Source organism: Buteo buteo, chromosome 8 (genome assembly GCF_964188355.1).
Source record: "Buteo buteo chromosome 8, bButBut1.hap1.1, whole genome shotgun sequence".
NCBI classification, from domain to species: domain Eukaryota; kingdom Metazoa; phylum Chordata; class Aves; order Accipitriformes; family Accipitridae; genus Buteo; species Buteo buteo.
In genome coordinates, this window is record NC_134178.1 from 39,106,029 (window position 1) to 39,131,660 (window position 25,632).

The following is a 25,632-nucleotide window of genomic DNA, read 5'->3' on the forward strand; positions in this document are numbered from 1 at the left end:
CTTACGTCCTTGAGGCTACCAATCTGTACGGGCAAGGTACATCTGAAGGCCTATGCTAGAAGCATCACGTGGGTGGAATTTGGTAGGAAGCTCTCGGCCTGTTGATACATATTTTCTATTGTGTGGTTCAAGTTTCTTCTTTTCTGACATGTGAGACAGAACTGCAGCCTATCGTGTGGAGTAGGAAATGCTTCTGCTGTGCTGAGACAGGTGACAAGGAAAGTGAGAGAGAGGCCGTCCCACAGCTTTGGCAAAATACGCTTACATAAATAATAATAATCCATAAATTAAGGGAGACGCAGCTCAAGCTGTTTACTACCAGGCACCAAGATATACTGACTCATAGCCCAGCTGGGCAAATTTTAGTTGGACTGCTTTGCAGTCTTACTGTTGTTTTTATTTTCAGTCCTTTTTTTCTCCAGTGCAATATGTGTCTTCACACATATTCCTCCCATTTCCCTCCCTCCTACAGTGAAATTTCTAGGTACGAGATGACTAGTGTTATCTGGGCATAAAAAAGTATCAAAGACGACGCCTCTTCGTCCTCAGCTGAGGGCTCCAGGGAAATCAGCGGAGGCAGAAGCATAAGCTTCCTCTGCCTACAGGATGCTAAGTAGGCATAGACGCACATACGTATAATGGGTATGGAACATATATAAAATCCTATTATTGCATATTAAGTTATTTTTATGACAGCTTCAACTAATAACTGGGGGGGGGGGGGGGGAGAAAAATGGCATTTATAACCAGGATAATCTTGCTTCACCACGTCCCACGACCAAGTCCCAGAAACTTCTCGTCAGTCCCATACGTTGGCAGTCCGGAATCTCCTTCTGCACAAAAGTAACCCGGACCTAAAGCTACGCCCGGGCCAGTAGTAACTCACTCACACGCAGCGTGACTCCGCGCCGCGCACCCCCCACCGCCCCGGGACACCCGCGGCCGCCGCTGGGGACGGGGACGGGGGGGCTGCGCCTACACCGCCGCTCCGCCAGGTGGCGGGGCCGAGCCGGGCGGCGCGGCGCGGCGGACGGAAGTGCTTGCGCGACCCGTACCCTCCCGGCGTGCCCCGGGTGTCCGGTGACCCCTTCCCTCCCCTCCCGCGGGCGGCGGTGTGAGCGCGTCATGGCCGCCTCGAAGCCCGTGGAGGCGGCGGGAGGCGGCGGCACCGGCGGCACGGGGTTGTCCCGCTGGCAGTTGGCGTTGGTGCTGGGGGCGCCGATTCTGCTGGGCGCCGGCGCTCTCTACCTGTGGGGGCGGCGGGCGGCCCGCCGCGGCGGCAAGGGGGCGAGCGAACGGAAGACCCCCGAGGGGCGGGCGAGCCCCGGGCCCTGCGGCGGCGGCGGCGGCGGCGGGCAGCCCGATGGGCCCGGGCACGAGGAGATGGTGAGCGCGCGCCGGCGGCGGTTGGCGCGGACCCCTCCCCGCCGCTGGGTGTGAGGGGAGGGACGAGGGGCTCATCTCCGCCGCCCCCGCCGTGGCGTGGGGTGTCGGGATCCGAGCTCGTGGGGCTCGGGCCGCGGGGGTGGGTGTTCAGCCGCCGGCGGGGCCGCCTGCAGCGCGGCGGGGGGGATGGCTGGCCGGCCGGCCGGCCTCCGGTGTGTGGGAGGCAGGGCCGGGGCAGGCCGCTGGCCCGGTCCGAGGAGCGGTTGTCCAAGCGCCCGTCCCGTGTGAGGGGATGCAGCGGGTGCGCCCGGCTGGCCGCCTGCTCGGCGAGGCGTAAACCAGCTGCGAGGTCGGCCCGTGGAACCGCGGAGCGCTGGGAGCCGGGCGTTCGCGGCTTTTTCCTCGCCCTGCTGCGGCTGGTAGTGCTTTGTTCGGAGTGCGTGTGTGTGTTCAGTCCCCGTACTGGTGCTTGGAAAAGTACGTTACTGAATGCGTCGTGTCGTGAAGGACACGTTAACCAGGTGAGTACGGATCTGACAACGTGCTGCTGCTGGGTGAAGGTACTTCTGCTTCCGAGGTGTAGAATAGCTATGAGTAAGTCGCTTCCCGGAATAGTATTTTGAAAAGGAAGTCTGTGAGCTGTCGTGTGTTAGTCTGAGATGCTGGGTACAGTGGAGTGGGAAGAAAACACAGTCAAAATCTATTTAAAATGAAATATTTTCAATGAAAAGACAAAAGCCATACAGTTCAAGCGACTTGAGGCTTCAGAGTAGAGTTTGCCTAAATAGATATGCTTTCAAAACTTACATTTATCCTGTTGTATACTACCATTCTGAGAATTTTCAGATAAAACGGTCTATACAAAAATTGAAGGACAACATGGAAGATCAGAGTCCATATCAGATCCATGATTCTCTTGTATACCCGTATGTGGAAAAATGCCTCTGAGATGCACTTTCTGCACATCTGCAGTCACAGATGTACCGTGACGGTCACGTTGTATTACTGAGGTGAGGTTACAATTGACAAGCATGTTTAAAGTGGTGGATTTGGCAAACTGATTGGCTTTGATTAGGAAATTCCATTAAGATACTCCTGCATTTTCTTCTCCCATTCTTGTGTACCACCTGAAATGCTCTGAACTGTCAGACCACGGTTTAAACTTCCTGTCTGAAATGATCAGGAGAGAAAGAAATCAGCTTCTGGAGATTGAAAAAGGTCAGTTTTAACCTTGATCATTTCAATGATGATTAGTTTTACAGAGTGGGCAGGCAGTGGCAGGAACACATGGGAGTGGTGAGGAGGGTGGCAACTTCCATAGCTAGTGAATCATAGGTATCCTCAGGCATTCCTGGAAGTGTAGTGAGCTGCAAAACCTAAGCTGGACCTGGAGGCAGTTACTTGAATGCAGTGATTTGTTCCTTGATGGGCAACAGTACTGAGCAAGTAGCCTACAGAGGACAAATTCAGACTTTGTTTACTGTGGTAACTTTGGCTTGTGGCTGCAAACAGCATCTGGCATATTTATGGCAATGTGCTTGCTATATGTGAGCTCTGGTTTGCAGGCTACTTGTGACCTTTGTGTAGCAGCAGTGACTTTGCTGTTAGTATGTTATCTCTGGGTTTCTTGATTGTATTTCTGAATTGCTGTATATACATACTATCAAGTGGTTTGTCGTCATTCTGTAGTTGTACTTTAAGCAAGCACTTAAAACATGTAGAACACGTACACAGCACTTGATTTAAAATATTGTGTGTCTAGCTCTTTCAGATTGCTCCACTAATTAAATTACTGGAAGTATCTGTGCATCTAAGAATAAGTATATGGTCGAGTGGTGTGATCCAGAGTTCCTTCAAGAGTGTCACTGCTTATACTGTAAAGCAATGAGAGATATTATTTAGAAAAGGTGTGGAAGAGGGTATCAGATTTGCCTGATTACATGAGATAATTGTCTAGCTGGTCAAAATATGGCTGCAGTAGGAAAATTAATGTGGCTGCAGGTTCCGTTGACTGCTTTATGTGTGTGGGGAGGATTGCCTTCCTGTTCCTCATATTCAAAGTGGTGATGCCATGTAGATTTTATGTTTCCACGCATTTTAATAGTTACAGATATTATTGATAAGACCCTTGATTGAAAATACAACCATTGCAGATGCTTTACTTGTTAACTACCTGTATTGTATTGGTCTGCCTTTCTAATGTGGTGGGGTATTTTTTTAAACTCAGTCAGGTTTCACATACAAATCTGTATGGTGAATAAGAGCCGGTAATTCATTTCGCAGTCTAAACACAAGAGGGAAGTCTTTCAGAAAACACATAGGTCAATAATGAATGTGCTACTAACAGCTCTATGTGTGTGTTTGTGGAGTAACTATTCTTTTACTCATAAATGTAGCTTAGGACTCAGACTTTTTTGTGCATTTCATTAAATCAGCTTTTGTATCCATTTGATCCTCTGTTTACTGTTTCTGAAGATACGACCTTGAATTTTTTTGTTTGTTCTTTTAAAATAATAGGGTCTTTACTCAGACTTCTTAACTACTTTGCATGCAGTTGAAACTTTTATTTTACCTGCTGCAGAGGTGTCACATCTTTTACCCAGGCTGTGTCTGCACTAGAGGATTCTCCTGGCATAGATGCACTGGCCAAGTGTGTGATCTGTGACTGACGTTGAGTTGGCAGAAGCCCTTAGCATAGGTGCTATATCGGGAAAAGCTGAACTACTTTTGAGATTCCTTCCCCTGTAAGCACAGCTCCTCGACAGTACAGTAAACTGGTATTATTGGACCAGTTAAGTGCCCATGATAAAACTGCATCTATGGATAACTCAAAGGTCAAGAAGTTGAATCGCATCTGTTAATTACAAAAGTTGTCATTGTTTCTTATAATTTAGATGGAATGTGTTTTAATTGCTCAGTAAGAGCAGTTGCTTTTTACGTGCTCTCTTAGTTTGTAGTGAATGTTGCATAACTTAAACATGTTGGAGAAGTAAACTGCGTTGCATTTTTGCATTGATTGATTAATGTTGATTCATGTTTTTTACCTATTCCGTGATAACTTCTTAGCAAACTCATACCCTCCTTGTCTGACAGGAGCAAGCACTGGTTAATCAGTGAGGTAGTGTTGGTTGCTTCAGTATTTTTTTCTCCTTAAGTTGAAATCCCTTCCTTTTGCAGGTATGTGATAGTCCAAATCTCGCCCCTTAACTCTTTCAGCAAGTTCCTAGGCTAACCCTGTGTTTTTGGTACGTGAGTGAGCATCTACCAGAGATTCTTGAATTGTTTAGTCAGCCGTGTGGCATTGTGTATTGCAGACAAAGCCGTTTGGGTCCACAGCAGTTCGCTGTCTTTGCACATTTTCCTCCGAGTTGGATATAGTCCTTGAGTGCCATGGTGGGTGAATGTGACCACGCTCCTTGGCTTGTGTGGTGCCACATACCAGGATTAACAGCCAACTTGTATGGCTTCTTTCCAGTACCTATTTTAACAGCAATTGCTGAATGTTGCCTGTCTCACTGCTCTGACATTAGATCAGTATATGAACGAATTAAACCCCTTTGTCTAGATATACTTATGTTGATACTTATTCTGAACTGATCTAAGCAAAGTACGTAAAAAGTAATTTCTGTTGTACTGTGCACCTGTTGCCTAATAAATCTCACTATCAACTTACTGTAAGTTTTCTATGTTTCATGCCGGCTGTATTGGACAGGTGTGGAAAACTCTTAAACGTGTATAATAGCAGTAGAACAATTGCTGGTAGGCATGAATGGCAAACTTATTTAAAAGGAAGGTGCACTGATGGAGAATGTTGACAAATTGTACTGTAAACTTGAGCTTAATTATATCTAACTATAACACGTCTTTGCTTGCGCTCTGAATTTACATCTTGAGCTCCTGTGGACATACTTTTTCTCATAGTGGTTTTAGTGCTAAGGAGAATCTTAAAACCATTTGTACTCAGTTAATGCCTTTCAGTATAGGTCTGAGATAAGACTCGAGATGAACGTTAGTCAAAAAAAAAAAAAGGTATTCAGTAACAGCAGGTATTCAGAAAGCAACACCTTTTTTTGGTAGCTGGTCTCGTCAAGAGGGTCTTCTCACTTGGAGAAGAAAAAAGGAGGTCTAGACCAGGGTTTTTGTTGTTTTGGGTTTGTTTGGGGTTTTTTTGCAAGTTGGTGGATTAAGATGGCTGAAACAGTAGTCCCCCTCCATGTCATCTGTCAGACAAGGGCTCATGCAAATCCTTTTCAACCAAAAGAAAACGCTGAAACTCGCTGCTCATGCTTCTGTTCTGAATCACTGTCATCACTGGCTGGCAGCAAATTTCTTGTTCTGCTTTATAAAACAATCTCCCTCAAATACATAAAGTTCTGAACTGCTAGTTTAACCATATCGGCATTAACTGGGAGTTACTAAACTTTATTATTCTTGCAGCTGGCAGTCTGTTGCTGTTAAGTTGCTGTTGTTTGCACGCAGTTTCTGAGCAGTTTCTGAACATTTTGTGAGGCAAGCACATTTGCTGAGGTTAAATTAACAGTTAAGAAATTTTTGTCAGTGCTGTCTAGTCTTTAGACAGTTAGCAAACTGCTTGTTTAGTTACCTAGATAACTGGGTGCTTCTCAAATACACAAGTGCCCTTTGGCTTAAACTCTGTTTTAAGACTTGTTAGTGAAGAGTTGCTGAAAGCGGTCGTAAGTACCGAGATGTTATTTTTTATGTAACTGCAGATAACTTCTGAGCTATTTGTTTATACTACCTTGGCAGATAATTGATTATGAACTTCCATTCATTTTATTGCGCCGGTTTGCTTGTTGCACACATTCTTTGACTGAAGATGACAAACTGTGAGAGCTTTTCTTGCTATATATGGACCTTCGTCATAGGGACAAAAAATGTCCAGTGCATCACATAGAATGACAATACATTAGGTGAGGAGAAGCAGTGAAATTGGAAAATAATGTCTAGAATTATTACATTTGCAAGAAAATGGAAGAAGGAAGGTATGAGTTTTTTTGATTACTTGTGCTTGAGGTACATGAAGTTTGCTTGCATAATCAGTTTCTTATTTGTGTGTATCTTCAGTGTAGCAATTGAGAAGGACTGGAGGGCTCAGAAGCAGCAGCTTACAAATTTTGTCAGAGTTAAATGTAAGGCTTGACAAACTCTTTAAAAAGCTGATCTTATGTTAAGAATTTTCATATTGTTATTTGTGCTATTAAGAAAAGGTATTGACATGAGTTCTTTAATATCTTTTTTTTAAAAAAACAACCACCCCTCCCTGACAACAGCAAAAAACCCCAACAACAAACAACAAAAACATACCAAAGCAAAAGAAAAGACTCATGAGATTTAGCTTTTTGGTGTATTTGACTTCATCAGGTTATACTGCAGTTAGTTAAGTTGAATATGTAACTTCAACAGAAATTATTAAGCTTTTTTGAAAAAAGAATGGTTATGAATATTCTTTAAAATTTCACAAAATTAAAATAAAAACTGTATTTTTGGTTTTGTTTGTTTTGTTCCATAAGTTGATCAGTTGTATACCAAAGTTGTAAATTAATCCACTATTTTCTGCTATGTTTTCTATGGTAAAAGAGTTTCATGATTGCGAAGAAAATAAATCTCATCAGGATCATTATTTAAAAAAAGAGTTGAGTTTAAAATTCAGCATTGTGTTTTATCACCATTTGGGCTTCAAGACATAGATACAACATTTTGTTATTTTTAATGCACAATTTCTATACAATCTGTGTGGGATCCATTTTTCATGGGTATGAGATGCTAAGCGACTCTATTTTTTCCTCTAAGCCCTTATCAGAATGGGCTTATTGATGATACAGAGCTGTATCAGCCTTTGTGTTTAAAATGTCAGCCATTCAATTCAATGGTGTATTGCATGCATACCAAGGACTATAGCAGAATAGCGTGACTAAGGTTGCAGAGATAAACCATCTAAGAGCTAGGAGTCTAGTTTAAAGCAGCATAAACAAACAAAAAAGTTGATTTCTTTCTTGCCATGGGCATTACTGCTGACTTTATTACATGATAGCATGTTGTGCTCTAACTCCTGACTCCCTACCCCCAAATTTTTTGCATCATGCAATGCGTGGGGCAGAGAGGAACCATGGATTAGCATCTATTTGGTGATTCATTTCTGCATAGTTGGTTTTGTGGTCTGTGGTCCTACTACTATTATTGAAAGCTTACTCTGATAACAGAGTTGCTAATTTTAAGGGGTTTTCCCGTGGCATCGTGCCTGTAGTCTTTAAAGTTTTTGGTCCCTGTTGCACGCAGTTAGGCTTGTCTGAAGACTTCGTGCTTCCCAAGAACCAACAGAGCACCAGTGACAGCCCCAGAACTACAGATTTGCTTCCAGTTACAATTCCTGTCCCACACCTGACACTGGAGCAGTCCTTGCATTTGGATATTGTCCAGTAGTCCTCATCTGTAGCGTGTGTCTATTCAGGGACTGCAGTGCAGGGCTGTCAAAGCGCATAGGATGGAGCGGATGGACTGTTTAGCCTGAGGCACATATTGGCATAATAGATCCCTGGACTAAAGGAATTGGCAGTGATCATAAAGTAGTAATCTAGTTGTAGTGTAGGCTTAATCTCTGCAGTCTTAAGTAATTTTCATACTGGGAACGCATGTATGAATGTTACAACATGGCCCACATCTTGTGGTTTTCTTTTTGGTACCAAGGAAGTTGGAACAGCACTGAATTTTGTAGGTTATTTCACAAAAATATTTCTAATGTAGTTTGCTGTAGAAATGCAGAAGGAAAAATTCAAGCTGACTTTCATGCATTTGTCTGCTGCATATGCATAACCCTTCCCTTAGCTAAAAGAGAAGCATTGTTGTATTGGGAGCTAAATTTAGGACATACTTGAAGTAAATGTAACCTTTTCAGACTTGGGTTAAGTTTTAAAGAAACAACTTAACAAATACACAGTTAACTTGGCTCTCAGTAAAAATATTCACACTCTAGTTCTGGTTTGTGTATCCATAGAGTTACACGCAGTGTACGAAAAGGGGTGAAGTTAATAATCTGTTATCAATTTGAATTTAAATCATTAAAAACCAAAAATCTAAAAGCCATGCAGATTATCTTGTTCCGTGAACAATGGAGATGGTGCAGATTGATTTCCTATAAGCCCTGTGATTGGTGACCTTTGAGAGAAGAGCTTTTCTGGCAGTAGGAATATTTAAGAAATTCCCTCCCTTATATGGTTTCATTTGTAAGTCTCTCCCCAGGAGAGTGCCTGTAGGATACTTTCATTCTATTTGGATGCCTGTTTTTATGTAGGAACTAAGACTGGTACCCATTATCTGATTCTCTCATGCCATGATTGGAAACCCGGCCTTAAAAGAGGAGTTGTACAGCAACTGCTGGATTCCCTTCAGGTTTTCAGTTTTAAAAATCATTTAGATACTAAAAATGATCAAACTGGCGTGAAATGAGCAGACGTTAAGGGAAAGAGGCTGATGAATGCAAAGATGTTTTCAAGTTTTTCTTACAGCAATCTGGGTGTAGTTTGGCGCTGGTGGACGATGAGGGGGGAGAGGAGGCAGAAGTATGGTCAAAGAGCAGCATTGACAATTGCCAGCAAATCTTAGATGATCTTTTCAGTGCATGTGAATCAACAGGTGAGATGTAGTGAATCCTGCAGCTATTGTTTAAGGCATTACTGCCTGCCCCTCCTGGCCCCCCCAGTTTGTACTCTTTGCCTCCTCAGAGATGTTGGTAGGATGGCATGTGTGCTCATACCTCTGTTCGTTTTGGTCTGGCAGGTTAGCCTGAACTGCCCCAAAATGTTGATCCTTGAAGCTAGGCTGTGAAAGAGGAGCAGAAATCCAGAAGATGAATGTTAGGATCTTTTGCAGCTCTGTATTTCCTGAATCTAGGTCATGCCCCTTTGATAGAGGGAGGTTTTTTACATCTGATTCCTTATAAACCACAACATTTGATAACTGATCTGTAAATCTAGGGGTTACAGGTAGTGATGTTGGTTTCTACAGAAATGCAGATGATCAACAGGTGATGCAGAAAGTAAAGATTAGTTTCGTAGGGTCACGGGCCAGTTAGCTAAGTTTTCCATCCTCTGTTAAGAATGACAGACTATGACGGTCCAGCACGTTGTATTAGCGTTTGGATGAAGCAGGTTCTGTGAAGCTGTAGAGGAGTTAGCTGTAAAGCTAACTAATCTAGTGTATGGAAGGCAAAACAGCTTTGTTTTCCCTACAGGTTTTATTCATCTTGCTCAGTAGGTCTTTCCACAATGTGTTTTCCATACTTAATTCATAGCCTGCTGAGTCAGCTCTGGTCTTACAGGCAGGAAACTTTTCCTATTCGAATTGTTTTGAGGGCTTCGTTGTCTTCACGTATTTAGTCTTTGGAGAAATAACTTATCTCACTGGTTTTTGTGATCACCAGTCACATAAGATTAAAAACTGTTTAGCCTTCCAAAGGGAAATCACTGCATTGTTTCATACCATTGTAGTGAATCTTTTCAAAAGTTTGTCTCCTATCTGATAGACTTGCAAAAGAAAACCTGTTGTGTTTTTCCAGGAAATGGAAGGAGTGAGATTTTCAGAAGTCTAGGATAGATTTTACCACTCAGACCCATTTTGAATCTTTGAAGATCAGCCCTTAAGTGCATAGCTTGTGTGCGGTGATGCTTTTCTTATTTGAACTGACCTATCACTTTCTTTTTCAGAGCCCTCTTGATAGAGCCCAAGCAGCCAAGAACAAAGGAAACAAATATTTCAAAGCAGGAAAGTACGAGCAAGCTATTCAGTGTTATACTGAGGCTATCAGCCTGTGCCCTCCTGAGAAAAACCTTGATCTTTCTACCTTCTATCAAAATAGAGCAGCTGCCTATGAACAACTGGTAAGAAATGAAAGATAATTATATGTTTATTCTTAAAAGTTCCATTGTAAATTGTGCATTTTGTCACTTTTGTCCACTGAAAGATCCCAGGTGGTGATAATCTGCCTTCACAACAAGATGCCATTGCTTGCAGCTGTTTTTCACTAGCTGGCCATACTTTTCCACATACAAATAAAATTATTTTCTGTTAACTATTCCCAGTCTATCATATGTAATTCTCCTGTGTCCCTTTCTTGTAAGACAAGATTTTAATTTCTTATCCTCTGGAACAATTTTCTTGTATATAAGTTAATTTTGCTTCTCTCTACTAGAGTGTTTCTTTAACTGTTAGGTGAAAGGCCAAATATTTTGGAAGGGTCTTACTTCAAAATTAAACAGAAAAGGCACAGAAATCCTACTAAAGCCCAAGACCTGAATTTTGCACATGTGAAAGTAACATTTACTTGATAGCTGAGTATATTTGATAGTAGTTATAGAAGTCAACAAGTGTTGTTTATTATGGTATCAATAGATTTGCTTATGAGGTCAGGTTGGTGAGCTATATAAAGGAGTGGAAAAATTGGCTTTGTACAGTCTGAAGAATCAAGTGAGAGACTGTGTGATTAGAGAAATCAAGTCTTGATAGTTAGAGGAGTGATAAAACAGTTCTTGTCTAATCAAATACTACTTATAATGCTAATTCATGCCATAATGAATCCCAGATATATGTGGTTCCTCTTTCGGTTGTTAGAAAAGCCTGTTTTGATAACCAGTTTTGCAGATAAATGGATTTTTAGTTCTTAATACCCTTGACCAGCTCTACTCCTACATATTAATTTATCATCCCTTTGTAGTAACATAGTGTAGTAAATTGAAATAACAAATTTTTTTAAAAAAAGTGTTTTAGCACTTTGTTAAACTTGTTTGTTGGTTTTCATTATGTTTTCATCTTTTTTCTTCTATTTGTTTTGTACCAGTCTTTCAGTCCCAATGTTACCTCCTGCAAGCATCTTCGCATCAACTCATTATCTTCTCCCATATGCTTTGTACAACTGTCTGGTTTCGTTTTTCTGTAGGAATTCCTTTTCTGTTTTGTGACTCTTCTGGTGCAGGTGACTTCCAGTGGTGCCTGGCAGTTTCTTACTGAGAAACTTGCAGAAATAGAAGCAAGCAGGTAGAACCAGAGCCCTGGGAACTACAGCTACTGTTAGGTGGGCATGACCCTGGAGCTGGTAGTGGAAAGCTAATACAATGCAGCTGAGTAGGGCCTCTCTCACTGTGTTGTTTTCTACCCACAGCAAAAATGGACAGAAGTGGCACAAGACTGCACAAAGGCTGTTGAGCTTAATCCTAAATATGTAAAAGCTCTCTTCAGACGTGCAAAGGCTCATGAGAAGCTAGACAATAAGAAGGAATGTTTAGAAGGTGAGTGTTTCTTGATGTGTATACTTAAAAGTGGAGTTAGCTCAGGCACTTTGGAGATTGTAACTTCTGGGATTGTTTTGTTTTTACTTTTGTAACTACAGTAATACAGAATTATTTATTTAAAACCATTCATAGCTACTGTAAATACATTTTCTTCTCTTGTAAGAAGAAACCCTTTCCCATTTTTCAATCTGCCATCTGCTTACATCTGGAATAGCTGCTGAGGAATTGATGTTATTGTAGCCACTCAAGGTATTCTTTTTCCAGGGAACTCCCTACGTTTTAGAATAGAATTCATCTAACATGCTGAGTGGATAACCCAGACAACAGTTGTTCCACTTCCATACAGTAAACAAACTTTCTTCTCTGTTTGTTTTGGAGAAATGGTACTACTGCAGAAACCGGGGTGGTTTTGCAGGTGGAGATCCATGGTCAGAAACAAGAGCATTACAATCATTTAAATGCATTTGGCAGGTAGGTAGGATACCTACAGGAAAACAGCTTCAGTAGTATTTTGTTCTGGTGTATTACTGTTATGAAAATTGGAACAGATTTAACCTTTTTTTTTTTTTTAATATTGACACTACATATTTGGCAGAAGCTACTGTGTCAAATCCTTCCAAATACTATTCCTAATAGAATACACTTTAAACTGTGAGGAAGATGTGACTGAGAAGCCATGAAAATTAAGGAGAACTACAGGTCAGGTGTGTTGTCTGAGGGCACTTTTGAACTAAGGGACACTGCTTGAAAGGACCCATTTAAATTTCATCCAGTGAAATCATTCCTGCTGATGTAAGGTTAAAAGGCAAATGACATTTTCATCTGTGCTCATTATCAAAGAATGCAGCAAACAAGGCAGTGCTCTGACTGGCAAATCTAATTGTTAAATTAAATTAGTTTCATTATGTGTAACAGCTAAGAATTAGGTCTGCTAAATTAGAAGATAAATAAGATGTGGAAATTTTATTTATCTGCTGGTAGAATGCTTTTCTGCCCTATAAGACCATAGTGATTAGAAAAGGACTACTTAGGTCACTTGGTGTAGTCCTTTGCAATCACTAATTGACTAACAGCTGCACTTCCAGAGTGCTGTAATAAAATCTAAACCTTATGTAGTTGTGATAAACTGACAGATGATACAAGTCCCAAGAAAGATCAAGTGTCCCTGCTATAGTAGGATAGCTTTTAAATGTAACTCCTTTTTAATGTTAGTAGCAATAATGTTTGTAGCAATTATTTTCAACCTTGATATGTGTTTGGTGTTTAGCTTGCAGTTTTTTCAGACCTGAAAATTACTTTCTTTTTCTGAACCACACTGGTTTTCTAATACAATACTGCTTTTACCTGCCAACCATCTATGGCCAGTAAAATCCGAGGAAGTAGGGTGTGTCCATGTAGTGGAGGAAATAAAAACCAAACAAACCCAAACCCCACCACCACCACCAGCAAAAACCCCCTCCAGTGATCCCTGGCAGTATACTTTGGGAAGATGTTGCTGCTTTACCTGAGTCCAGGCACTAGTTTATGGCTGCCTGCTTTGGGCAAGCTGTCTGTTAAGGTTGTGTAGCACAGTATTACTGCACGCTCTCTTTCACGCTTTTTTCTGGGTGTAGCGTGTTTTCCCAGGGACTCCGATGTGCTTCTTGACCATGCCAGAGTTGTGGGGAGTTTCTGTATAAATGATGGCATAATAGTACCTATAGCAGTGTAGAATTACAGAAACTGTACTAAAACTCCAGGGTAAGACACTTGCTTTTCAAGTGTATTCAAACAATACACTGTTTGAATTTCAAGTCCAAACTCTGTTCATCTTCACTGATATTTAAGTGAAAATTAAACAGGAAAAATCAGTGGTAGTATTGCATTAACTAGAGGATCCAGAGATCCTCTAGTTAACAGAGAAGTAATGTTAATGTACCGTAAGAGTGCTTTTCACACTGCAAAGCTTGCAAACCCATTCAGGCAGCAATGGGTTAACATTTGCAGAGGCTTCTATGTGTGAAAGAAAGTGATGTGATAGGGCTAGCGATTTAAATAGGCCAGCAAGGTATTCCTCTTAAACTTGCTCCATTCCAAAGTCATGGAGGTGAGCAGAAAAATGTGCTATATGATATGGGAAGATTTCTGAAACTGGGGAAGAAATGAGATTTGATGGTACTGAATGTGAATTTTAAAAGTAGAAAATTAGGACCAGTCCCAGAAGAGAAGCTGTGTTAGCACTTTTAATGTGAACATAATATGAACATAATTACTGTCCTCAAAGTTTCAAATGGTGAAAGCCCCTGCTGGAGATATACATTTTCACTGTTCATCTAAGTGTGTTTGTCTCTAGATAAAAACGTGAAGATAAAAATAAATGTAATTTCCTTCATTCACTGTCATGAGGTCCTTTTATCACAAGGAGATCATTTTGGATACAAATTTGTATCTTGGAAAACGTGGTAAATACAGCAGACTGGAAACAGAGTCTTTTACCCTCAAACAGGACGTGTATTAGTTTGGCAGTGACTTACTGTGACAGTGGCACTTTTTAGTGTACTCCAGTGACTATCAGAATTTGTTTTTAATCTCACTTTTGTATGTTGTTTCCTAGATGTCACTGCAGTCTGCATTTTAGAAGCTTTCCAAAACCAGCAAAGTATGTTATTAGCTGATAAAGTTCTTAAACTCCTTGGAAAGGAAAAGGCCAAAGAGAAATACAAGGTAGGACTTGTGATATTGCTGACAAATTCTGATTTCACCTGACTGGTTGTTGAAATGTTAATTGTAGGCATTCTGTCAATTGTTGTAAGCAAGTCACTGTCTTCATCTGCTGAAGTGTAAGAATCAACATGAACGGTTTTGTACAAAGCTACTATTGTACTGATGTATTCCTTTGGGACCTGTCCAAAGTTTTTGAAACCTCAGTAGGGAAGAGAGGTCTATTTCTAACAATTGTTGCCCTTTAATAATAAAATTTGTTATGAATTCAGGAGACACCCTAAATTGGTGTGCTGCCTTACATGGGACTTTTCTGGACTTGCAACGTAATGGAAACGGGTTATGTTGGAACAGCAGTAGCCAAATGTTCAGTTGCACATCAGGTGGTTGAGTTGGGTATGTGTGTTGAGATAGGAAGGTATATAAATAATAATTGAAAACATGTAAAAATGTTGGTTCCATATGTAATGAATAGCTTAAAATGAGAGTAATGATGATTGAGGACTTTTTCCCCCAGGTTATTCTTGGTTTTATAAATAGAAATTTCATGTAGGAAAGATTAAGTTAACAGCAGAATTCCTATGTTTTAGAAAGTGTCAAAATAATATTGTTTTAAGGTTGGTTTTTGAAAAAAAAAAATTAGGAAAAGCAAAAAAGCATAGCTTAAAAAAAATATGCAGCGTGAAGTCACATCTTTTTATTAATGGTCAGACTTCCTGATTCGGTCTCGAAAAATATGCCTTCATCTCCTAACTACCACAGATTACTTGCGACGTTCAGTCGCAGGCCGTTTCTGTTCCATTTCTGTAAATAGGTGCTCGTACTTGTACTTTTCTATTTTGGCACCTGGATGTCTTTGCATTGATGTTCGGAAGCTGCAGAAAAGAGAACTATGGAAGTATAGGGGTAGCCAGGAGCAGTCATTTTAAGTGGCTATAGGTTTACAAAACAGTTGGGACAGATATTAAAACATTCTCACTTGTTACTAAAACATTCTTGCTTGGTTTTGATGATGGTATTTGAAGTACTGAAATCCATGTTGGTTTTGAGATGCTGAATTTCTTTCCCATAGAAGCTCATATAAACGTGTGGTGTGAAGGTAACAAAAAATGAATTGTGCTATTAGGGTGGTGGTGGCAGCATCATAAAATAGGTGTGCTTCAAATGGGCAGTATTGTTATAGAACTTAATAGAGAAATTCGGAAGAGTGCATTCAGACTTTTCTTGCAGGAGAGATTGAATTGTAACTCTTGTGTGCAGTGTTCATTTTGAGCAAGAAATATTTTGTTGGCTGTAGAAAGGATTTTGTACCTGAGAGGTGTTACTTCTGGGACTTCAGGTAAAATGTGTGGTATCTGGGCCAAGCTCCACATAGAATTAGGATATTGCCTCATTAGTCTTCGTTGTAACAATAGACATCAGCTTCTCTTGGATGAGTTGGAGAAAAGGGCAAATTGCCATTCATAATCTACTTGAATTGAGGTTCATGCTTAAACTGCCAGCTTGCATTTTTCGCCCTATTTATATGCACACATACTGCTTTAGTACATCTACCCAATGTCTTATGATATCCTAAGAATCCTCATTTCTAGCCACACGTGCAGAAAGATACTATCTCCCTCCTCTCTTGAATATCTTCACTTTATTTCTACCGGTGGTGGGTATTGCGTTGTGATCTGAAGCTTAAATAATCCCTAAATGTCAAACTGTCAAATCAAAAATATCAGATTATCAAATGAGATAGTGGAAAGTCATACATTGGTTCTTTCGTGAATTAATTTTTTTTTATAATCACATTTATTTATCCACTTCCATATTTACCATCTGATCTTACCATCTAATGACTTGAAATTACATTTCTCTGTTTCAGAATCGTGAGCCTTTGATGCCCTCACCACAGTTCATTAAATCCTACTTCAGTTCTTTCACAGATGATATAATCTCCCAACCTTTGCTTAAGGGTGAGAAATCAGATGAAGATAAAGATAAGGAGGGAGAGGCTTCTGAAGTAAAAGAAAAGTGAGTGTACAGTACAGTTGGGAATTGTTTGGTATTAGAATTAAGTTCTCAGTGATTTTGACATTCTGCTCAGTGTAACTTGCTGTTGTTTTTATAGTACTTGGCATGGGAAATCCTGTGGTAATAAACTGAGCCTATGAAATGAGATCAGTATTAAAAATGAAACTTTTACAAAAGCTGACTGGCTAGTTCCAAACTGTAGATGGCTTCGATCCACTAAACAGAGGAAGGACAATGAGATTGGGAATATAAGCTGAATATTTCCTACAGTATCATAGTAAATCTTAGGAGATGGGAGGACTGGAGAGTGCTGAATGATGCTTCTGGAGAAGGGAATGTTTTATACTGAAGGAGAGTTTCAAGGAGGAGAGCAAGTTAGTCTTTGGATTGGAAGGGAGAAGACAAGCTAGGAAAAGGGTCTTTGTTAATGAAGACTATGTATTTACAGCAACCGAGGCCGAAAGGGTGTTTTATCTTTCTGGAAGCAGATTGCACATAAATGAGAGGCATGTGCTGACAAAGGAAAGCTTGAGCTTTTTCTTTTTTTGAGTGAAGCTTGAGCACCACATGAACGGTGCTTTACCTTACTACACTGCTTTCCAGTTTATTTTTGGAAGATATCGCTGCTGTCAATATGGAAACCATTGCAAACACCTTTGGGAATTTTATTTTTTTTTAGGTAAGATAGAATGTCCTGATCTACAGGCAGATTCACTGAATCCAGGACACTTAGCTGAGGACAAGGCAGTGCTTACTGTAATTTTTGCTGTGAAATCCTTTCTTCCACATATAAACTGCACATTGCTAGGTTTAATATTTCACTTTGCTGCCCTGGAATTCCATCCCACCCCTCTTGTTTTAAGGCAGAGATTACTGCTGTCCTTAACATGAAAAAAATTTCAAGTGACAAAGGAAGCTCAAGTTCAAGAGCTTTAAAACATTTTTCTTCTTTATTTCCACTGTAATTTGGCCATTCTTTGTCTAAATTGTTTTCAGTCTGCGATGGCTTCATCTAGGAGTATTTGTAACTTTACTTATTATGCTAGTGTTGTAACTGAGTATAGCAAAAGTTAGTATTTGTATGATTTAATGAAAAATCTGAATTGAAATTGCAATGTTCAGTGAATGCATGTGTATATATACAACTGTTCTTACATCATTTACAGCTCTGGCTACTTGAGAGCAAAACAATATATGGAAGAAGAGAACTATGACAAAATTATCAGTGAAAGCACAAAAGAAATTGAAGCAAAGGGAAAATACATGGCAGAAGCTTTGCTTCTGCGAGCTACTTTCTACTTACTTATTGGCAATGCAAATGCTGCCAAACCAGACCTAGATCAGGTCATCAGCATGGAAGATGCAAATGTGAAGGTAAGAATCTGTCACAGTTGGGTTTGTAGTTTGGGTTGAGAAAACACAGAAGTTAGTGATAAAGTTGCAGCATAGTTTAAAAAGTTGTTTTTCCAAGTTTCCAGATACTTCAATGGGAGTGTTCTGTTTTATTTACTGTTTTGTCCTTTTATTTCTGACAAATTGCTTTTTCAATGGCTTGTTGATTTTTGTGATAGCTGTGCTCAGCAGTACAAACTAAAGATCAGAGGAAGTTGAATTGGAACTTTATCCAGTTGGAAAAATCAGTTCATAGATAAGAGAAAAACATTATTTGTACTTGCATATTGAACTGCTTCATAAAATGTTGATGCATTTGTAAACATAGGGAACCTCTTATAAAGAATTTTGGGGTGGGGATAAAAATCCACTGAGATGAAAACATAGGCTGACATATTTGAAATTAAGCAAGGGAGTTGATTCATTTAGAGTCAATATGAAATTTATTCCTGCTTACAATGAATGAAATTTGTCAGTGGGAGAAACCAGTCAAATGAAAAATTTACTGTTATTGTAAACAAAGCCTTAAATCTGGAGGAAAGTTAAAGTGGCTAATGCTTCTTTGAACTTTTTTTACAGCTCCGAGCTAATGCTCTGATCAAACGAGGAAGTATGTATATGCAGCAGCAGCAACCTGTGCTGTCCACTCAAGACTTTAACATGGCCGCTGATATCGATCCTCAGAATGCAGATGTTTACCACCATCGAGGACAAGTAAGAAACATTAGAGATTTTGTCCCAATACTTGAATATTTCAATATATACTAAAAGAAAAATAAAGATCAGTACATCATCGGAGGCACTTTATACTGTTTGTGGCAGAAAACCAGCAACTCCTAATTTGGAACTGTTGCGGAATACACACACGGTCTAATTTGCAGGTTCAGGTCAGGCAGAAGCAGTTTATTTCTATAGCTATAGGAAAGAACGCAGAGCGACAGAGATTCAACCCTCTGTCAATATGAACTCTGACTTAAAAGTACTAGGGCTTATATACATTTACAGCAGATATAAACTGCTCTGTGAAGGGACCTGATACGGCAGAGCAGCATCTGCGTAGAAGGAAGCTTTGTTACAGCGGATGTAACGTGTGTTCCTGATAACTCAGCATCTGCAGCACTACGGCCTAGACTTGCATCTGTTCAGCTCGTCCCTCTCTGGCTTGTGATGCTGCTGAGTCCTTGACTAATTTCTAGACCTAGAGAGGCGTGCTTCCACAGAACTGTAATATAAAAGGTGCTGGAAGAAAAAAAGGAAACACTACCATATGCAGATATGCTAAGTCGTATTCGTAAGGAAGACTTCCACGGATCAAGTGCCTGTCTCCATGAATTCATTAGATCTCTTTAGTGCTCAGAAGTAAGAATGGTGTTACGTGTTGATTGAAGGGAATGAAAGTTTTCTGCAGATTGAAAGTTAGTGTTTTACAGTAACTTCACAGTAAAGAGAACAATGAAGTGAGCTCCACTCGTGTGGAGGAATGAAAATTTTTAAAAAAAATAAAAAAGTTGAAATGCAAGCTGGGAAAGCCAGAATGTCTCGACATCCAAATAGTCCGCAGGCACTAACTACAGCGAGGCAAAGCAACTTGAGAAAATACGGCGTAGTTTTGGAGACTGGACATAATGCTAAAGCAGTAATGGCAACAGTCTAAAATGCAAGTATTCCCAATCCCTACACATGGACATTGCCTTTTTGTGTATGAAGCCAAAGTTTCACTGGTGGCTTTGTTATTTTATGGCAGTGATTTTTAGTCGTGGGTTTTGTAGGTTTCTAGGCAGTTCTAACACTGAACTGGAGACGATATGAGTAAATTATCACTTAAGTGCCTGAAGCACAGATTAAATACAGAAATAGGATTTTCTTTCATTCTGGCTAGCTGAAAATCCTGCTTGACCAAATTGAAGAGGCTGTGGAAGACTTTGATGAATGTATCCGATTGCGACCCGATTCTGCCTTGGCTCAAGCACAGAAATGTTTTGCTCTGGTAGGTAACATCCTGGTGTTTATCTGGGTGCTCTTTCTTTTTAAAGAGTTCTGGAAAACATATTGTGTTTCTCTGTTGTATTCCAATTTAATGGAAAAGTAGGGCAACAAACATTTCAATATCTTTTAATAATAAGGTAAAGAAATAATAACAGTTTCTTCAGCTGGAGTAAAGGTTTGCTGCTTTCATTTTGAAGTGTTCATTGTTCAAACAGTAGGTCATCTTTTCTGTTTTGTAGTAGAGGAACCCAAATCTTCACTCTAATTGTATCATGTAAAATTGATATAAATAAAGATTTAATGTTGTGGAAAATGGTCATCTTCAAGAAATTGGAAACAAACTATGTCAAGCTAGTACAATGCCTCTGCATGCAGGAATCTTCTGAGGACAGCTTTGCATGGTGTGAACAAGGAGTAGTTCTAGGCTTGGAATTTCTAGGCTTTTGAAATAGAGGGAGGCTGTTGGCAACTATCAGGCATAATGGCTTCCTTCTTTCACCCTCTGTCCTCTCCAAGTCCACTCTACCAGAGACTTGGACAGGTGGTATGTTCCTAAAACCAGATTTTGTAGGATGTACTGGCACATCACCTTTTGGAACTTGTAATTGTTATGATGCATGCATCTCTTGGGGAAATGGGTAGAGTTCTGATAAGCCTTTTTTTTTTTTTTTTTTGGCATGTTGTTTCATTTTTTTCTTTCCTTTTTTTTCTTTTTCTTTCTCGAATAGTATCGCCAAGCTTATACAGGAAATAATCCTTTGCCTGTGCAAGTAGCCATGAAAGGCTTTGAAGATGTCATAAAAAAATTTCCAAAGTGTGCCGAAGGCTATGCACTCTATGCTCAGGTACATTTTTCTCTCTCATAAAGAAAATGCTGCATTCTCTTGCACCTTTTATCTTGAAAAACATACGTTTCTTCAAATAATACATGAAGATTTCTGAGAATAAGTTCTAAGATAACACATGCTGTCTTTAATAAGCTACCTGAATTTATGGGTATGGGTGTTCTGGGGTAGAGAAAGTAGAGGGGGAATTGGTGTAGCAGAATATAAGTGTTAAGAGTCAAGGGTGGTTATTAGGAGACAGAGGTCTGGCGTACATTTCCCCTTGAATTCCTGCATATGTGTGGCATCTCACTTGATGGATGTCAGGGATTCACTGGGTAATTTGGGAGTTAAATGTGTGGAACTAGAGTAACAGTTTTGTTCTGCTACAAATGATATGTACTGGTCAAGCAGAGTTTATTACAGATGTTCAGAGTACACTTGTAACAGAGACTGTAATTTCTTCTCTAAGCAAACATACTGCTGGTTCTAGTATGAAGCATGAGATGTTCTGATTTTAAGTGGGTAGGCAATATGGATGCATTTCCTTTTGAAAGAATTATATTTGAAAAAGGAAGAAGTTGAGACTTGCAGGTACAGGCTTTTAGAAGGTTTTTACTTGCAGTACACTTAGCACGTTGCTTGTGGATCTCCCATTACAGATGGTACTGTGATCAGTAATTCGTGCACTTAAAGCCTAGCAGCTTTCTTCTAGAAAGCCTCAATTTTGAAACTTAACTCTGGTAACTGATGTGCCTGGCCTGCTCTACGATAAGAGAGCTATATCCAATCTCACATCGTCAATATGGTTTTAATTAGAATTAGCCTAGCACAGAGTGCATGTTTTAGTTCTGTATTGACATATAGGTTTCTCTTTTGATGCAGGCACTAACTGATCAACAGCAGTTTGGCAAGGCTGATGAAATGTATGATAAATGCATTGACCTTGAGCCAGACAATGCCACAACATATGTTCATAAAGGGTAAGTATTGTTTGTGATCCTTTTGGTCAAGGGCAGTTGGCATATTTAGATGAATCAGCCTGAATTGAATGTTTGTGTTTAGAAGTTTAGCCAGGAGAAATAACTCTGTGAAAACATTTTAGTGCTGTTAAATGCATTTCTACAGTTTCTCTTGACTAACTTGTAAATAAGTTTCAGGAAAGTTTCATTACTGTTTATTCCTAATTGAGTATCTACTTGAAGTGTATCTGACTTTTACTTTAGCCCTATCTAAATTTCAGCTTTGCGCTAAAGTTTTCTCTTTCATAAAACAACTTGTAACAAGTCTTCTTGGGAGGAATTTACCTTTCTTTAGAGTCATTAAACAGGTAACATGGCTTATTGAAAGTGACTTTCACAAACATGTTTTTAAAAGCCATGAAGTTACTGTCTGCCCTGCATTAGGAATTAAATACTTAGGTGATCAGGGTTTTGGGAAGAGTATGTGAAGTTTGTTCTAAATTTTCTTTCTCTTCTAGTTTACTTCAGCTCCAGTGGAAGCAAGATTTAGACAAAGGGTTAGAACTCATAAGCAAGGCCATTGAAATTGATAACAAATGTGATTTTGCATACGAAACCATGGGAACGATTGAAGTGCAAAGGTAATGTTAAATTGCAGTGTTAAGAGTTCTTAGTTACTTTTTATATTACAGTAGTCCTTTAGATTTCCTTAAGGCTTTTAAGTCATTCTTAAGATCATCTCCCCAGTGCTGTGCAAGGCCAGCTCTTACCTGAAGTCCCGATTTCTGTTCTCTAACTCTTAGGTAAAGCCTTCCTTTCTCTATGGCATAATTCTTCTTTATGATCTGACAAGTTCCCCTGTTCACCAGTTTCATACTTACTGGACTGCAGATGAGTCTGTGTATGTTTAAATATATCCCTCCTGTATTTAAAGTGACTTCCTTGATCATTACTAGGCTTCCTGTGTATCTAATGTAGTCCTTAAACATACTTTGGTGGACCATTTGTACTGAGGATCCTGAGCTATACTCTCAAGCCTGACGATTTGGGTTTAATTCCAACAGGACTGCAGTGTGCAAGTTCACAGGGTAAAGTGAAAAGACTAATGCAATATTCTGTAACAGTGCATTGTATTACAGTTGTGCAAAAGTTTGGGGTGTAGCTGAGAATATAGTTGAGTCTTTTTTTTTTACATGTCTAGCCATCAAAAGGACAGACAATTAAACTGTTGCCGTGAGAAATTTTGCAAGCATTTCCCATTCAAATAACGTGAGCTCTTGTCTGTGCTACTTTTCCTCTTAAGTATACAAACTCTTTTCAAGGGAGATGAGAGTTCATTTAGTTGTCCCAGCATTATCTTTGCAGTAAACTTAGTGTCCCGTGGAGAACATTTTATCCCCCACTACCACCCATGGGAGCTCTCAAGGGCAAGGCTGTTTAAAGCTGTCCTAGTTGCTTAGGCTTGGTAACAACTTCTCTCGGTTTGCTCATTCATCATCATCGCAAGTTCTCATGGTGGTTCCTCCTGAAGTCCTTTTAAGCTGTTAGTAGTGGAGAGTGTAAGTCCTGAAGGAAAACAGATGCTGTAGAGATGAAAAGATTGCTTTGCCAGTCTTAATTGGTCTACATTTTGGTTTATTTCAGAGGTAATCTGGATAAAGCCATTGAAATGTTCAACAAAGCTATCAACCTGGCCAAATCTGAAATGGAGATGGCCCACCTCTACTCACTCTGTGATGCTGCCTATGCCCAGACAGAAGTTGCAAAGAAGTATGGATTGAAACCACCAACACTGTAAAGAAACGAGGAGGAAATGACCTTCTAAAGTAAAGTTGCCCACTTCAGCCAGCCCTAAAGATGCTGTTGCAGACCATGTTGAATGGTGGAACTTAGTTTTTTCCCGTTCGTGGTGTTGTCATTTGCTACATCTGTTAAATGTTTAGGTGTTGTGGGAGTGGTTGTTCAAGGAAGTATGCGGTGTTGCATCTTGTTCCTTCTGCAGCAAAAACCTTAAAGTGTGTTAAGGGAAATAAAGCTGCAGGGGAACAAATGGAAGATACTTTGGCCATGCAAATAAAAACTTCACACTGGTTCATTTTGGGTGATTATGTTGTGGGCGATTTTTGCTTTATCAAACAATATTACAGCATGTGGGGTTTTTTCCTGTTGATTTTAAAGGTAATACTAGTCAGTGCTGTAAAATAGGTTTCTTTTTTATATGCAATTAATCCTTGAGGGTTGATTTTAATTTTGCAAAAAGGAAAAAATTAATTTTCAAACTGTTTAATAATAGAGGGGTTTTTTAAGTCAGTAGATGTGGAGAGAATCCCTGTAAATATATGCAAGCATGCACAATCTTCCCTTAAAGCCCCTCTCACCCTCTGCATAACTTAGAAATAGTCCTGTGGCAGCTATTAGGGAATTAATTTGATAGTCCTTATCCTCACCCCAGAAAGCCCTAGCGTACTGTATAGGAGAGCTAGTAAAAAGGTTGGTTGGGGAAGGAGGTCAGGTAACACTGCTTCAGTGTAGGTTTTAGTGTAAGAAAGGCTGTGTTCCTGTGCAGCAGTCCTTACTTGAATGTCCCAGGAAATTGTTCTGGAGGGTTCAGAGGGACTTGAACAGAAAGCACTGCTGGGAGTAGAGCTGCCAAGGTAAGGTCATGCTTGCATATAATCTTCGTAATCTCTGATGCTCTCGCTTAAATGTAACAGCTAATAGACAGTCTAAATTCTCTTCAGTCTCTAGAGACTGCTGTGTTCTGATCTGCTCCTTGTAATAGCCCCTTTGCAGGATTAAGTGAGGTAAGTAACAAAGCGTAGCCTAAAACTTCAAATAATGGATTTAGAATCTCTACTGGTTTCCTTGTTCATTAGACCCTGTCTTATCCAAGATTACAAATACTGTAGAAAGGAATCAACTGTTCTGCAAATAGCAGATTGGCAAATTATTAAATACTAGTAAAAACTGTCTTCCTCTAGCTAGGAACTTCACAGAGGGCTCTCTTTTTTTGGGTTGATCTTTCTGGTATGGAAGTCAGTTGGTCCATCTGGCCTCTCCCTGGACTGAGGTGGCTGGATAAACCTCATGCAAATACTTAACTGATGTAGCTTAATTTACGATACACTAATTTAGGCTTCTTTCCATCCTGAAATCATAGATTTGCTTGTGCTGAATTGTCTAATGTATTTCATCTTTTAAAGAATGAACCATGCTGTGGTCAAACTGTCTTGTTCTCTAGTTGTGCCACCATATAGCAGCAGCTTGTATTTTCAACTTGACCTTCCTTTCTCCCAGCAACTACAGTTGAGAATTCAAACGGTGGAGAGTAGACATAAAGATTTAATAATTCTATTTTAGTTAGCTCAGTAGGTGATCTGAAATAAGTGTTGGTGTGGAATTGAAGGCATTAGAAGGTACTGGCAGCTTCTAAGGGCACTGCACATAACAAGTGTCAAATGTCTTCTGGAACTTCCAATCTGCATCAATTACCTGAGAACAAAAATATGCCAGATTGACTGATGCATCTGTCCTGTTCTCCTGAGGAGTTTTTATTCGCATGGCCTTATTTACATTGGCATTTTCTCCTCTTCACCCCACCTGTACCCCATTCCTTACCCCACCCAATCAATTAAGGGAAAAAAGCATGTGCTGTCAAATACTAGCATTCCAAATCATCACAGACTTTTGCCTGTTCTTGAACTAGTTTGAAACTGCACTGAAAGGATGCATTGTCTGTAATTTTTTTTGTAAATGACGTATCACCTGTAAACGGAAAAAATAAATATTACCTTCAAGTATCTCTCTCTGACATGTATAAGAACAGGTTTTGATGAAAGTGTTCTCTGCAGTGGTGCTCTCTGTGCTTACTTGAGGTTGCCCTGAATCTAGGAAGAACTAATAATGACTGGCTCCCTGTCATCTTCTCTCACTTCAACCTTTAAGAAAAAATGAGGAGGAGACCTGGAATTAACACATCTTATCTCTGATTGCTTCCATCACCCACAGAGGTATGATCTTGAGAGCTGAAGATTACAGGGGAAAGGAAATGCAGCCAGGAAA

At 39.9% G+C, this 25,632-nt stretch overlaps 1 protein-coding gene across 1 annotated transcript; it reads left to right on the forward strand.

Annotated features, from left to right (window-relative positions):
- The first annotated feature begins 1,086 nt into the window (after window positions 1-1,086).
- On the forward strand, window positions 1,087-25,370 carry TOMM70 (translocase of outer mitochondrial membrane 70). The gene is made up of 12 exons (XM_075034260.1): window positions 1,087-1,386; window positions 10,107-10,280; window positions 11,558-11,684; window positions 14,281-14,390; window positions 16,258-16,406; window positions 17,573-17,780; window positions 18,378-18,512; window positions 19,678-19,785; window positions 20,513-20,629; window positions 21,494-21,591; window positions 22,089-22,211; window positions 23,215-25,370. Exons 1-12 carry the CDS (start codon window positions 1,126-1,128, stop codon window positions 23,366-23,368), a joined length of 1,764 nt encoding a protein of 587 aa, XP_074890361.1. The 5' UTR covers window positions 1,087-1,125; the 3' UTR covers window positions 23,369-25,370.
- The last annotated feature ends 262 nt before the right edge of the window (window positions 25,371-25,632 follow it).